Raw genomic sequence first — 12,404 nt, 5'->3', positions numbered from 1 at the left:
GATGACTCTGATTAAAACGATACCTGTTTTACGTCTGTCGGTGGGATCTTTGCAGAGAAAAATAAACTTTTAAAATTATTATGCAAATTAACAATTCGAGCACCAGGAGGTGGGCTTATGCGGTTCGAGCACCGCTCCAGCGATGCCCCCCGGTGCTCCATAATGACGCCCCTCTGCTTGAACGGAACACTAACACGGTGCCCTCCTTATTATCTTTTTAGCTGCAGATCTGCCAATTCCCGGACTATTCTAACGTCCTTGAATATGTCCGCAGCTCTTCTCAGACTACCTGACGCACACGGTGTGCATTTGGGAGCTCAAGACACTTCCTGCTGCCCTCGGATTGGCCGGCGCTGCTTATGTGAACAGAGCTGGCCAATCCAAGAGCAGGGCTGGGCAAGTAGGAAGTGTTTTGGGTAGTGTTGAGCGAACTTCTGTTTTAAGTTCAGCGTCTAAAGTTCGGCTTCCGGTTAGCTGAGAATCCCGATATGGATTCCGAATTCCGTTGTGGTCCGTGGTAGCGGAATCAATAATCGGCCATTATTGATTCCGCTACCACGGACCACAACGGAATTCGGAATCCATATCGGGATTCTCCGCTAACCGGAAGCCGAACTTTAGACGCCGAACTTAAAACAGAAGTTCGCTCAACACTAGACTTGGGCTACCAAATGCGGTGTGTGTATCCGATATATTCTGAGAACTGGTGCGGTCAATTTATTTTTTGTCCTTGAACTGGAGGGTGGCTGTAATTGTGATGATTGATTTCCAGCCTCATTTTGTGTTGCCGCCTCCCCCCCCCGGTCCAGATGCCACAGCTCCGGGTTACATTCTTTTGTTAGAATTAAAAGAAATGTCGTCTATGTAGAGGTTATTACTGGACGAGTCCTAGTGAGCCGTCCCTATAGATATGTCATCTACATAGTGGTTATTACTGGATGAGTCAGTGAGCCGTCCCTATAGATATGTCATCTATGAAGCAGTCACTACTGGACAAGTCATTCTGAGCCGCCGCCACATAAAGTCCTTCTACACTAATAGAGGGTTTGTAGACTGACTCGGCTCGTAATTGTCAGATGGTGATTTTAATACCCAAATACTAACCCCAAGTCACTAATAACCCATTTTATGAGTAGACATGGCGTTCCACCCCTTCTGTTTCAGAGGCTAGTGACTGGTCTGCTCTGACTATTACCATATTATGTGCTCATGATGATGCCTTTTGGAACCAAAGGGTTGCAAGAATCTTGCCCCTTGAGAGTAGGATAAGACCAAATAAGTTAGCAGATCCATGAAGCAGTGTCACCATTTCCGTCGTTACCCTAGATCAGTGATGGCGAACCTTTTACAGACCGAGTGCCCAAACTGCAACATAAACCCACTTATTTATCGCAAAGTGCCAACACGGCAATTTACCTTGAATACTACAGTCCAATACAGTATATCTTCCATGTACTTTATCATTTATTTACAATAGCCTGCCTACATTCAGTGCCCTGCCTGTGCTGTTCATAGTGCGCCCTGTGCTGATGAATGGCAGGAAAAGACTAAGGCATATTGGTACACCGTAGACTTTTTCCAGGGTGTGGGTGCCAACAGAGAGGGCTCTGAGTGCCGCCTCTGGCACCCGTGCCATAGGTTCGCCATCACTGCCCTAGATGATCTGATGTCTGGTCACAATCTTGAGGAACATCTAGTCAAGGTTGTCAGGATTACATAGTTTTCTTAAAGCAACTCTTTAGATACCCCCTTATGATGCTTTCACGCTGCCTGTCATAGTGGCCAACATCAGATTTCCTGATGTGTTCCTGCCCACTGGGGAAAATAAAAGTATACCCAGTGATGTACTCTAGATGCCTCCTTAAAGCATGAAATAAGTGTGCCAAAATATGGCAGAGGCTGACAAGGGCACTCTTTGCCACTAAGGTTTGAATGGGCGCCTGTGGATACACTGGTCATCTGCACCAGGGCCTTCCCCAGTGCATGCAGGAAACAGACGCTCCAAAATGCAGTATGAAAGCCGTCTAACCGAAGCTCCTTAACCTCGGTCCATGTGCTGCAGTTACCAGATCATCAGGTTTTTCTGGCTGGTGGTGTAGTTCTCCGTTTATCATCATCATTCTGCTCTTGCCGAAACGTCTCTCCTTGCACCGGCTTTTTGGAGAGGCTGTGGTTGCGTTCATACCCAGCAGCCAATCAGAGGAAGCAGAGCTGCTGGAGGGGGGAGGAGAGAGCAGAAGCCTGAACCAATGATGGGGCAGGGGGCGTGTCTCAGACTCCCTCACACTTCCTGTAGGCGCCGTAGCTTCGCTGTAGTCACAGATCACGGCTCTGCCCTTATGAAGCAGCTCTAAAAAGCAGCCAAGAAATAGCAAGTGATCATCCCCTGTAGGTAACTGTCTTGCATATAATTTTTGAGGTCATGAATGGACCGTCGACTCAAAGGAACTGGTTGGTCAATCCTTGGAGCCCTCACTGATCTTGAAATGAGACCCATGCTCCCCTGTTTGAATGGAGCTGTGACACTCTTGGTATCGCGTTGAGCCCCATTGAAGTGATTGGCGCTGAGCTGCAATACCAAGCACAGCCACTATACAATGTGCGGCTCTGTGCTTGGCCGCGGTGCTACTTTGTGCGCCAGTGTCTTCTCAAACAGCTGATCGGCTGTGTTCCCGGATGGTCAGATACTGATGACCTATCCTGAGGATTTGTCATTAGTATCGAAATCTTGGAAAACCCCTTTAACCACAAACGTATAATGAGGTTTCTGTGGTTAACCACAGTGTCCATCAGGACACCCCATAACTCACTGATGTGAACCCAGCAGTAAAGTCCCTTTGAGAGGACTCCTGAGCGCACGCAGATAATGGAGAGGAGTCCTGTCAATGCATTTTACTGCTGGTTTGTTGGAACAAGTGAGTCTGAAGATAAAAATTACCGTGCATAATTGGACTCGGCCTCACTAAGGGTCCATTCACACAGCCGTATGTGTTTTGTAGATTCGCAAAACACGGACACCGGCAATGTGGGTTCCGCATATCGCCGGCAGTCTCATAATTGCGGCCAAGAATAGGACATGTTCTATTTTTTTGCGGATCCGCAAATGTGGATGCGGACAGCACATTCCGGCCCCATTGAAAATGAATGGGTCCGCACCTGTTCCGCAAAACTGCGGAACGGTTGCGGACCCATTTTGTGGACGTGTGAATGGACCCTTACACTGTACACCGCTTACTCTAGTTCGGAGGGTGTTTCCCAGCTGACAGATTCCCTTTAAGGGTTTATATCAAGTAAAAAAATCTATCCCTCTTCACAGGATAGGGTATAAGCATCTGATCAATTGGTGCCAGACACCCCCTTCCCCCCCAAGGATGGGCTTCTTGACTCGCCCAAATGAATGGACCAGCAACAGACCATGCATGCTGCCGCTCCATAAATTTGCTATGGGACTGTTGGAAATTTAGGAGTACAGTGCTCCGCTATCTCCGTCAGTCCCATACAGAACGAATGGAGCCGCAGCAGCACGACTCTTTTGATTTGGGGATGCAGGGACCTCTCATCCCAGCAGTCAGATCCCAACCAGTCATATATTTACCCTTTTACTTATAATAAATAAATAAATAATAATCTAGAGGTTTCCCACTGCCTAATGTGTTGGTCAGGATTAAATAAAAGGGGCACGCCCCCCTCCCCCAGATAAGCTGTTCTTTTCCATGGGATGTGTCTGTAATTACAGTTCAGCCCCATTCACATGGGTGGGCATGAGCCAAAATTTAAGAAAAAAAATAAAATATAGCCCATAGACAGATGTGGTGCTGTTTCTGGAAAGCAGATCTGTTGTCCTGACAGGTGTTTACTGCATTGCTATGTCCCCTCTCTTACCCTCCATCCGTTTGCTTGTTTTGCAGGTACCTGAGCAGCAGCCAGTTAATCTGTTTAGTGGAGCCGAAGATACCAAGCACTATGAGGAGGCCAGAAAGTGTGTGGAAGAGCTGGCTCTGTACCTGAAGCCCCTGAGTACTGCCAGAGGTAATAGAAAAAATATACTGCCTGCTGTGCTCCGCGGGGTGCATGTGGGTGCTCCGCGGGGTGCATGTGGGTGCTCCGCTCCCTCTTTCTTGTGCTCTGAAGGTTTACGCCAGGCACTCAACCTGCCCCAGCTGCAGTGGAAATGTAGTGTTACATGGCGGCTATTCGGATATAAATGGTCGTCCATGTAATACTTGACTGTATAGGGTCCACCGGAACAAAAGCCCCTCATTCGGTGGCTCCTAGGCGGCTCCCCTGCCGTTATAATGTTCATACGCTCTAATAGAGCATATGGACAGGGGTTGCCTTTATGAGAATATCCCTTTTTATAGGTGGGAGATCACTTCAGCAAATAGCATTTATTATATAGAGGACGTTAATACAAGGCACTAATGTATTGTGATTGTCCATATTGCTTCCTTTCCTGGCTGGATTCATTGTTCCATCAAGTTATACACTGCTCGTTTCCATGGTTACAACCACCCTGCAATGCATCTGTGGTGGTCGTGCTTGCTCACTATAGGAAAAAAGCACTAGACTATGCTCACTCCCAAACCCTTTAATGAGAGATCCCACGAAAATGATTTATCCACAGGATAGGTGATGGATTTCAGATTGTGGGGGGTGCAACCGCTGGTGGCTCCCACAATCTCGACAACAAGGAGTCCCGAGTCCCCTCTATGAATGGAGTGGTAAGGTACAGGTCTGTCCACCACTGGACTAGGTGACTTAAAGGGAGTCTGTCATCAGCATTTCACTTTTTTTAACCCTTCCCATAGCTCCCTAGCATGCTTACATTTAATAAAAACGTTACCTCTGGCATCAATCCTGGACTTAGAACCATCAAAAACGATCTTTATAACTTATGCAAATGAGGGCTCGCAAGTGCCCAGGGGCAGCGTTATACTCGTAGGTGCCTTGCTTGCTCAGCCTTTTCATTGCGTCCCCCCCGCCCCTTCCTACCCTCCGCACGCCCATCCTTTCCCTCTGACCGTCTTTCTACTAACTTGTTATTCCGCCGAGATCCTGCGCAGTCAGGCCGGCGCATGCGCACTGCGATGCCCATTCCTTCTATGGCATCACAGTAACTATTGCGCATGCGCCAGCTAACGGATTAACGCATGCACATTAATTACTGTGATGCCGTACAAGGAATGGGCATCGCAGTGCGCATGCGCCGGCTGACGGACTGACTGCGCAGGCGCGGGATCTCGGCGGAATAACAAGTTAGTAGGAAGGCAGACAGAGGGAAAGGATGGGCGTGCGGAGGGTAGGAAGGGGCGGGGGGACACAATGAAAAGGCTGAGCAAGCAGGGCACCTACGAGTATAACGCCGCCCCTGGGCACTTGCGAGCCCTCATTTGCATAAGTTATAAAGATCGTTTCTGATGGTTCGAAGTCCAGGATTGATGCCAGAGGTAACGTTTTTATTAAATGTAAGCATGCTAGGGAGCTATGGGAAGGGTTAAAAAAGTGAAATGCAGATCAGACTCCCTTTAAGGTCCCTTTACATGGGACGATACAGCAGCAGATTGTCAGGAAGGAAGCGTTCCTTTCTGGCAATCGCCTGTTCATTAGTGGAGGAGACCACTGCGTTTGCATGCAGCGATCTCCTCCACAGTATGCCATCGCTCTTAACCATACTGACTCATTCTTTGCCGGCAGCAGATACGGTTTACTCGGCATGATCTGCTGCCGGCAATGGTAATTTTTGTGACTTCATGAATGATCTATTACCCGATGAACGAGCGTTTCGGCAGCACTTTTACCCCGCCACATAATCGCTAACAAGCGTTCCTATGAGCTGTTGTTGGCAATTATCTGTGGGTTCTCGACCCATGTAAAGGGCCCTTTAGGTGAGGCCTCGAGAGCGGTCAGGTGGGTTTGTAGCATTTCTATTTGTTTTATGGGGAAGTTCAGCAAGAAATCTTCACACTTCCTCATAATCTGCAATTCCCTGAAGACGGGAGGATTGCATAATGTTGTTTTACCATAGAAAGCGGCTTCCTTTCACCCTGAGAAATGCGATAATGTCAACTTTTCCAGGGGTCATAGGGGTGTGGAAATCGTATCGCCCGACGCCGGGGACATGCAGTTCCGGGGGGCGCCGGGCAGGTAGTTTGTTCAGTAGCTTAGCCCTGCTGCGGGCAAGTAGCAGGGCTGAGAGGCCTTTGTTTACCGGAGCAGTGGACGCAGTGGATCGGCGACGAGCTGGGGGCGGCGGTGACCGAGCAGTGGGCGTAGAGCAGTGGCGCAGCCGTGGTGACAGAGCGGGGGGGGGGCGTGGTGTAGTGACAGCGTGGGGAGGAAGAAATGACACAGGTGGAGCAATGAGAGGGTCTGTCACGTCTCCGGCTCGGGGGGAGGGGCAGTGACAGAGCCAGGGGCATTGATAGAACCCTCTGCCAGCGTCCCTCAGAGGACCCCTTTCTGCAGGTGTTGTCAAACTGGGAAGATGAGGGGGGTCCTTTCCATTCCACATCATCAGCTAATTTGCCTAAACCGCCTAGAGGTACGGGTACTAATGTGCTAAGAGCAGGAGTGTGCACTAAACGAACTGCTGTCATCACATTAAGGCCTCGTTCACACCAGGCAGTGCGTTCCGGCCTGATTCTGTCCAGAATGCCCTGCACCGCATTGCTGCCGGCTAACTACCTTGTGGGGCAGGAGGGGGCGTAGTGGTCTGCTGAAGTGATTGGCACCATAACCATGCCCAACGGCTGCAATGCCATCGGCTGCACAGGATCGCAAGGCACATTATGCCTGCGGTCCAGTCATAATTGTGCCTTGCGATCCCGAGCATCCGATCGCCTGCGGCTACGGTGCCATTCACTTCAATGGATCGTCACGCCCCCTCCTGCCCCACAACATATTGAGCCGGCCGCGATGTAGTGCATTCTGGACAGAATCATCTGGTGTGAACGAGGACTAAACTTAGTCATTTCACACCACAAAGACTGGAACGCAAGCCAGCCACCCCCCTGCATAAGGAAGCGCGGCGGTGCATTGAAGTCGATGGCACTGCAGCCACCTCCTTGCCCGCAGTGGTGGCACATTAGTGCCTCTGTTCCAGTCCAGTGTGATTTGCTAAAATAGTGCTTGCAGCATTTTTGCAGATTGCACTAGACCGGGACGCAGTCACTAATGTGCCACTCGCTTGGGTGGCGGCGATCACACTGCGGGCGGGGGTGTGTGGCTGTGGTGCCATTGACTTCAAAGCCTTGCCACACCTCCAAACGCAAGAAGCCAGCATACCAATAAAGACCTTATTTAAATATGGTTTGAATTAAAAATGTATTTTTTGTATCAGGACAAGTAGATTGTCATGAGGGATAAGTAGATCGAGCCCCCGCTTTAGTCCTTCGACAAGTAGTTTAAAAAAAAAAAATCCACACCCCTGGGTCATATGAGCCACGATATCCTGACACGTATGGAAGTAGTCACACGTGGACAGACAATCTGTTGTTTAGGCCACCTCTAAGGGGAAGTTCACACGTGGCAGATTTGATGCAGCCATTTCCACAACTGTCCCAGTGGCTTGCAGGAACAGATTTTCAGTCTGTAATATGCCGCATGTGACTTCACCCCCAGACAAGCTAGGGCTGTGTCGGTGCTAATTTAGATGGCGCTTGCAATGGTGCACAGTGAATCAGCAACCAAACTTAAGGCGGCGCTGTGTAAATGATGAGCCTTTGTAAAATGATGGCCTATCCCTAGCTGATCGGGAGGGGTCTGTCACCCCTCGCCTCTGCCTATCAGCTATTCGGTGTATTCTGCACAGCGCTGTCACCTTTGTAGTGGAGGAGGCTCACTATTAGTGCTCATGCACGCGACCATGTGCTGGCCGTGGTCGTATTGCGGTCCGCAGTACACGGGCATCGGCTGTGTGCATCACGGATAGCAGACCTATTCACTTGAATGGGTCCGCAATCCTGGAGATGCGGAACGGAGGCACGGATCGGAAGCACTACGGAGTGCTTCTGTGGGTTTACTGTACGTGCATGCACTACTTTTTTGCGATGTGGATCACGCACCCCATTCAAGTGAATGGGGCCTCGATCCGTATGCGGCTGCCCCACGGTCGTTGCCCGTGCATTGCGGACAGCAATTTTCTCTCCGCAGCATGGGCCCGGCCAGCACACGGTCGTGTGGATGAGCCCTCAGGGCTCATTCAGACAGCCGTACTGTTTTGCGGCCTGCAAATTGCAGATCAGCAAGACACGGATACCTGCCTGTGTGTGTTCTGCAATTTGTGGACCGCACATGGCCGGCACGATCATAGAAATGCCTGCTCTTGTCCGCAATTGCAGAAAAGAATAGGCCATGTTGTATCTGTTTTGCAGGGCCACGTAACGGAACTACGGATGCAGACAACACACAGTTTGCTGTCCACATCTTTTGCGGCCCCATGAAATGAATGGGTCCGGACCCTTTCCTACGGTGCTGTTCCCATTCACTTCACTGGGAGTAGCACTGTTGATGGTGCTTTGTAGCTTCGGTGCCAGCACCCAGTGATTGAGCTGCTCTGGATGGGTGATCAGCGGGGGTGCAGGGTGCTGGACCCCGGACCCCTGATGATCAGTAACCATGGCCTATCCTGAGGATAGGCATGACTTTACCAAGGCTGGGCAACCCATTTAAAGATGACAGCTGGATAATATTCCTGTGGATATATCAGAAGCATTTGATGTGATTCGTTGGGCAGACAGGATCGCAGCATCGTTGCTACGTAGGAACATAATGAAAGCCATTTTGGTTGCAGTAGCATGTTAGTCGGCAGAAGGCCAAACCTTCAAGTCACAGCAACTTACAGGTCACATCGCAACCACATTCACTTTCATTCTGTTGCAGCGTAGCCTTGCGATGCTCCTATCTCTGCCTGCAAAAGTGTTTCACGGCCAAAGTCGGCGTGTAGCCCTTCGCTTTTGGAGATTTGACTTCTGTACTGTGTTTGTACACTACGACTTTTTTTTTTCCCTTTACACGTCGTGTCACTTGTCATCTGAGACAAAATTCGGCCCTTGCTCCCAATACCCCTGACACAGCTGATTTTGCAAAGGGAAGCCGTGGTCCAACCGGCATTTTGCAGGGGAAATGTGTTATTTCTTGGAGGCCATTTAAATGATGGCTGGAGTCCGGCAGAAGGGGAGATGACTCTGCTCTCACTGTTGGAGGGGGAGCGCACGCTCTGCCGTTTATATGTCCTATTGGGGTCCTTATAAGACAGTTATTTTAAGCAAGAGGGAAACCTAAATTTGTTCTAATCTTTGCTTTTTAAGGTGTCGGTCTAAACAGCACCACGCAAAGTGTGCTAAGCCGCCCCATGCAGCGAAAACTGGTGACGCTCGTTCACTGCCAACTGGTGGAAGAAGAGGGACGGATTCGAGCAATGAGAGCAGCGCGGTCTCTGGGAGAGAGAACGGTCACTGAGCTTATACTCCAACACCAGAACCCACAGCAGCTCTCCTCCAACCTGTGGGCGGCTGTTCGTGCCCGCGGCTGCCAGTTTCTGGGACCAGGTATTGTAAGCTTTTTGAGTTGCACCCTTGAAGCCATGTGCCATTACCGAACTGTAATGGATGTGTGCAGCCAGTTAAGGCTACTTTCACACCTGCGCTTTGTATTTCGGTTTTGAGATCCGGTTTTGCATTGTCAATGGGGACAAAACAGATCAGGATGCTTCAGTATGCATTCCGTTCTTCTTTTATGTCCGGTCTGAGAAACGGAACATGTCAGACTCGGCACTAAAACCCATGTAAGTCAATGGTGACTTATCGGCTTTGTTCAATTTCGACTTAAAGGGCTTCTGTCACCCCACTAAAGTCATTTTTTTTTTTTGGTTACTTAAATTCCTTATACTGTGATATATCAATATATAATGCTCTTAGTCCTTTTCGTTCAGTAGTTTCTTCTAAAAACGGACTTTTATATCATGTAAATTACCTCTCTACCAGCAAGTAGGGCGGCTACTTGCTGGTAGCAGCGCTTCGTCCGCCTTTCATAAAGTCGCCCCCTCCTCATGTTGATTGACAGAGCCAGCGATCGCTCTCGTCCTCTGGCTGGCCCTGTCTGCGTTTTAAATCTCGCGCCTTCGCCGTACCGGTCTTCAGTCGGCACAGGCGCACTGAGAGGAGGACGCTCGCTCGGCCGCTCCATCCTCAATGCGCCTGCACCGATGACGTCACATCTACACCCGGCGCAGGCGCACTGAGGAAGGAGCGGCTGTCGAGCGTCCTCCTATCAGTGCGCCTGCGCCGACTGAAGACCGGTACGGCGCAGGCGCGAGATTTAAAACGCAGACAGGGCCAGTCAGAGGACGAGCGCGTTCGCTGGCCCTGTCAATCAACATGAGGAGGGGGCGTAATTATGAAAGGAGGATGCGGCTGCTACCAGCAAGTAGCCGCCCTACTTGCTGGTAGCCAGGTAATTTACATATTATAAAAGTCCGTTTTTAGAAGAAACTACTGAACGAAAAGGAGTAAGAGCCCTATATATTGATAAATCGCAGCATAAGGATTTTAAGTAGCCAAAAAATAAATAAATGACTTTAGTGGGGTGACAGAAGCCCTTTAATACTGTGTCTGAACGGAAGGGATGCATCCTGATCTATTAGGCTACTTTCACACTGGCGTTCGGTGCGGATCCGTCTTGTATTTGCACAGACGGATCCGCACCGATAATGCAAACGCTTGTATCCGTTCGTAATGGATCAGTTTGCATTATTCATAAAAAAATAAATAAAGTCTAAGTCAAAACGTATCCGTCTTGACTTACATTGAAAGTCAATGGGGGATGGATCCGTTTTCAGTTGTACCATATTGTGTCAGTGAAACTAATCCTTACATTGTAAGTCTAGACGGATCCGTTTGGCTCCGCATCATCAGGCGGACACCAAAACGCTGCAAGCTGCGTTTTAGTGACCGCCTAAAAAAACGCAACGGAGACCAAACGCAGCCAAATTGATGCATTCTGAACGGATCCTTATCTATTCAGAATGCATTGGGGCTGAACTGATCCGTTTTGGGCTCGATTGTGAGAGCCCTGAAAACAGATCTCACAAGCGGACCGAGAAACGCCAGTGTGAAAGTAGCCTTAAATCGAGCTGAAGCATTTTGCTCCAGTTTTGAGATCCTCTGCTGGACCTCAAAAATCGGAATACAAAACGCAGATGTGAAAGCCGCCTAAGACGGTGTGATGATTTTATAAACTCTGCTTTATATTGCGTTCTCCTTCTGCATGTTGGCCAAGTAGGCTGAGGTTTTATCTGCTTCTCCATTTCAGCCATGCAGGAAGAAGCCTTGAAGCTTGTCCTCCTGGCTCTGGAAGACGGATCCGCACTCTCACGGAAGGTCCTTGTTTTGTTTGTGGTGCAAAGACTGGAACCACGCTTTCCTCAAGCCTCGAAAACTAGCATTGGGCATGTTGTCCAGCTGTTGTATAGAGCCTCTTGCTTTAAGGTAAATGTATCTTCAGTTTGCTGTCAAAGCATTGGTCTTCAGGGATTACTGCCCAGCGGCGACTGTGGGTTTTCTGTACTGGCGAGAGTAAATCTGGTTTAATAACGGATTATTATATTCTATCACTTTCACGTGTGAGACGGGGCATATGTGGTCAATTTACTGTTGTATTGGTCTAAATATGGGCATATGGAGTGTTTTATTCAATCTGAGGTTCTCAGCATGTTTGTCAGTCCCTGTGTGATTAACAGTCCTTTACATCTAAGAGGGTTTTTCCCATTGCTAAAATATGCTAGTAATGTCGGATAGGTGTGGGTCCCACCTCTGGGATTTTCTCCTGTATCCAGAAAGGGGCCCCTCAAAGTTCAGAAAGTATCTCGGCAGTCCCATAGTGGTGAATGGAAGGGTGGCTGTGGTCGCGTGTCCCGCAGAGGCTGTCTGCTGTCATGATTGTGGTTGAGATGGGTTGATACGTAGATGTTCATGTATGACTTTTTGTCTACGTATAATATTGAAGACTTCATAATGTATTCCAGGTCACAAAGCGTGATGAGGATTCCTCCTTGATGCAGCTGAAGGAGGAATTTCGCACTTATGAAGCATTGCGCAGAGAGCACGATTCTCAAATTGTGCAGATAGCAATGGAGGCTGGCCTGCGCATCGCCCCCGATCAGTGGTCCTCTCTTCTGTATGGGGATCAGTCTCATAAATCCCATATGCAGTCTATTATTGACAAGGTAACCGCTTCATTCCTGCTCTTTTCTTCTAAAATCATGTTGCCCTTATTTTATTGAACGTTGAGTTTGTCCCTTTGTGTTAATTTCACATTTTGCCCTGAGCCATCTGGTTGGGTTCAGGATTTCATCAATTTCTTAAGATTTAGTGTAAGTTCATAGGCTAAGTTTGTCATTTAGTTAA

At 49.0% G+C, this 12,404-nt stretch overlaps 1 protein-coding gene across 1 annotated transcript in view; it reads left to right on the top strand.

Moving 5' to 3' along the window:
- RC3H1 (ring finger and CCCH-type domains 1) overlaps window positions 1-12,404 on the top strand; it is an 83,954-nt gene that overhangs the window by 29,717 nt on the left and 41,833 nt on the right. Inside the window, 4 exon segments of the mRNA XM_040406732.1 lie at window positions 3,909-4,029; window positions 9,309-9,548; window positions 11,311-11,486; window positions 12,023-12,223. Of these exon segments, the coding sequence (XP_040262666.1) occupies window positions 3,909-4,029; window positions 9,309-9,548; window positions 11,311-11,486; window positions 12,023-12,223 (738 nt within the window).

Source organism: Bufo bufo, chromosome 9 (genome assembly GCF_905171765.1).
Source record: "Bufo bufo chromosome 9, aBufBuf1.1, whole genome shotgun sequence".
Classification (NCBI taxonomy): domain Eukaryota; kingdom Metazoa; phylum Chordata; class Amphibia; order Anura; family Bufonidae; genus Bufo; species Bufo bufo.
This window is presented reverse-complemented; position numbering and strand designations above follow the sequence as displayed.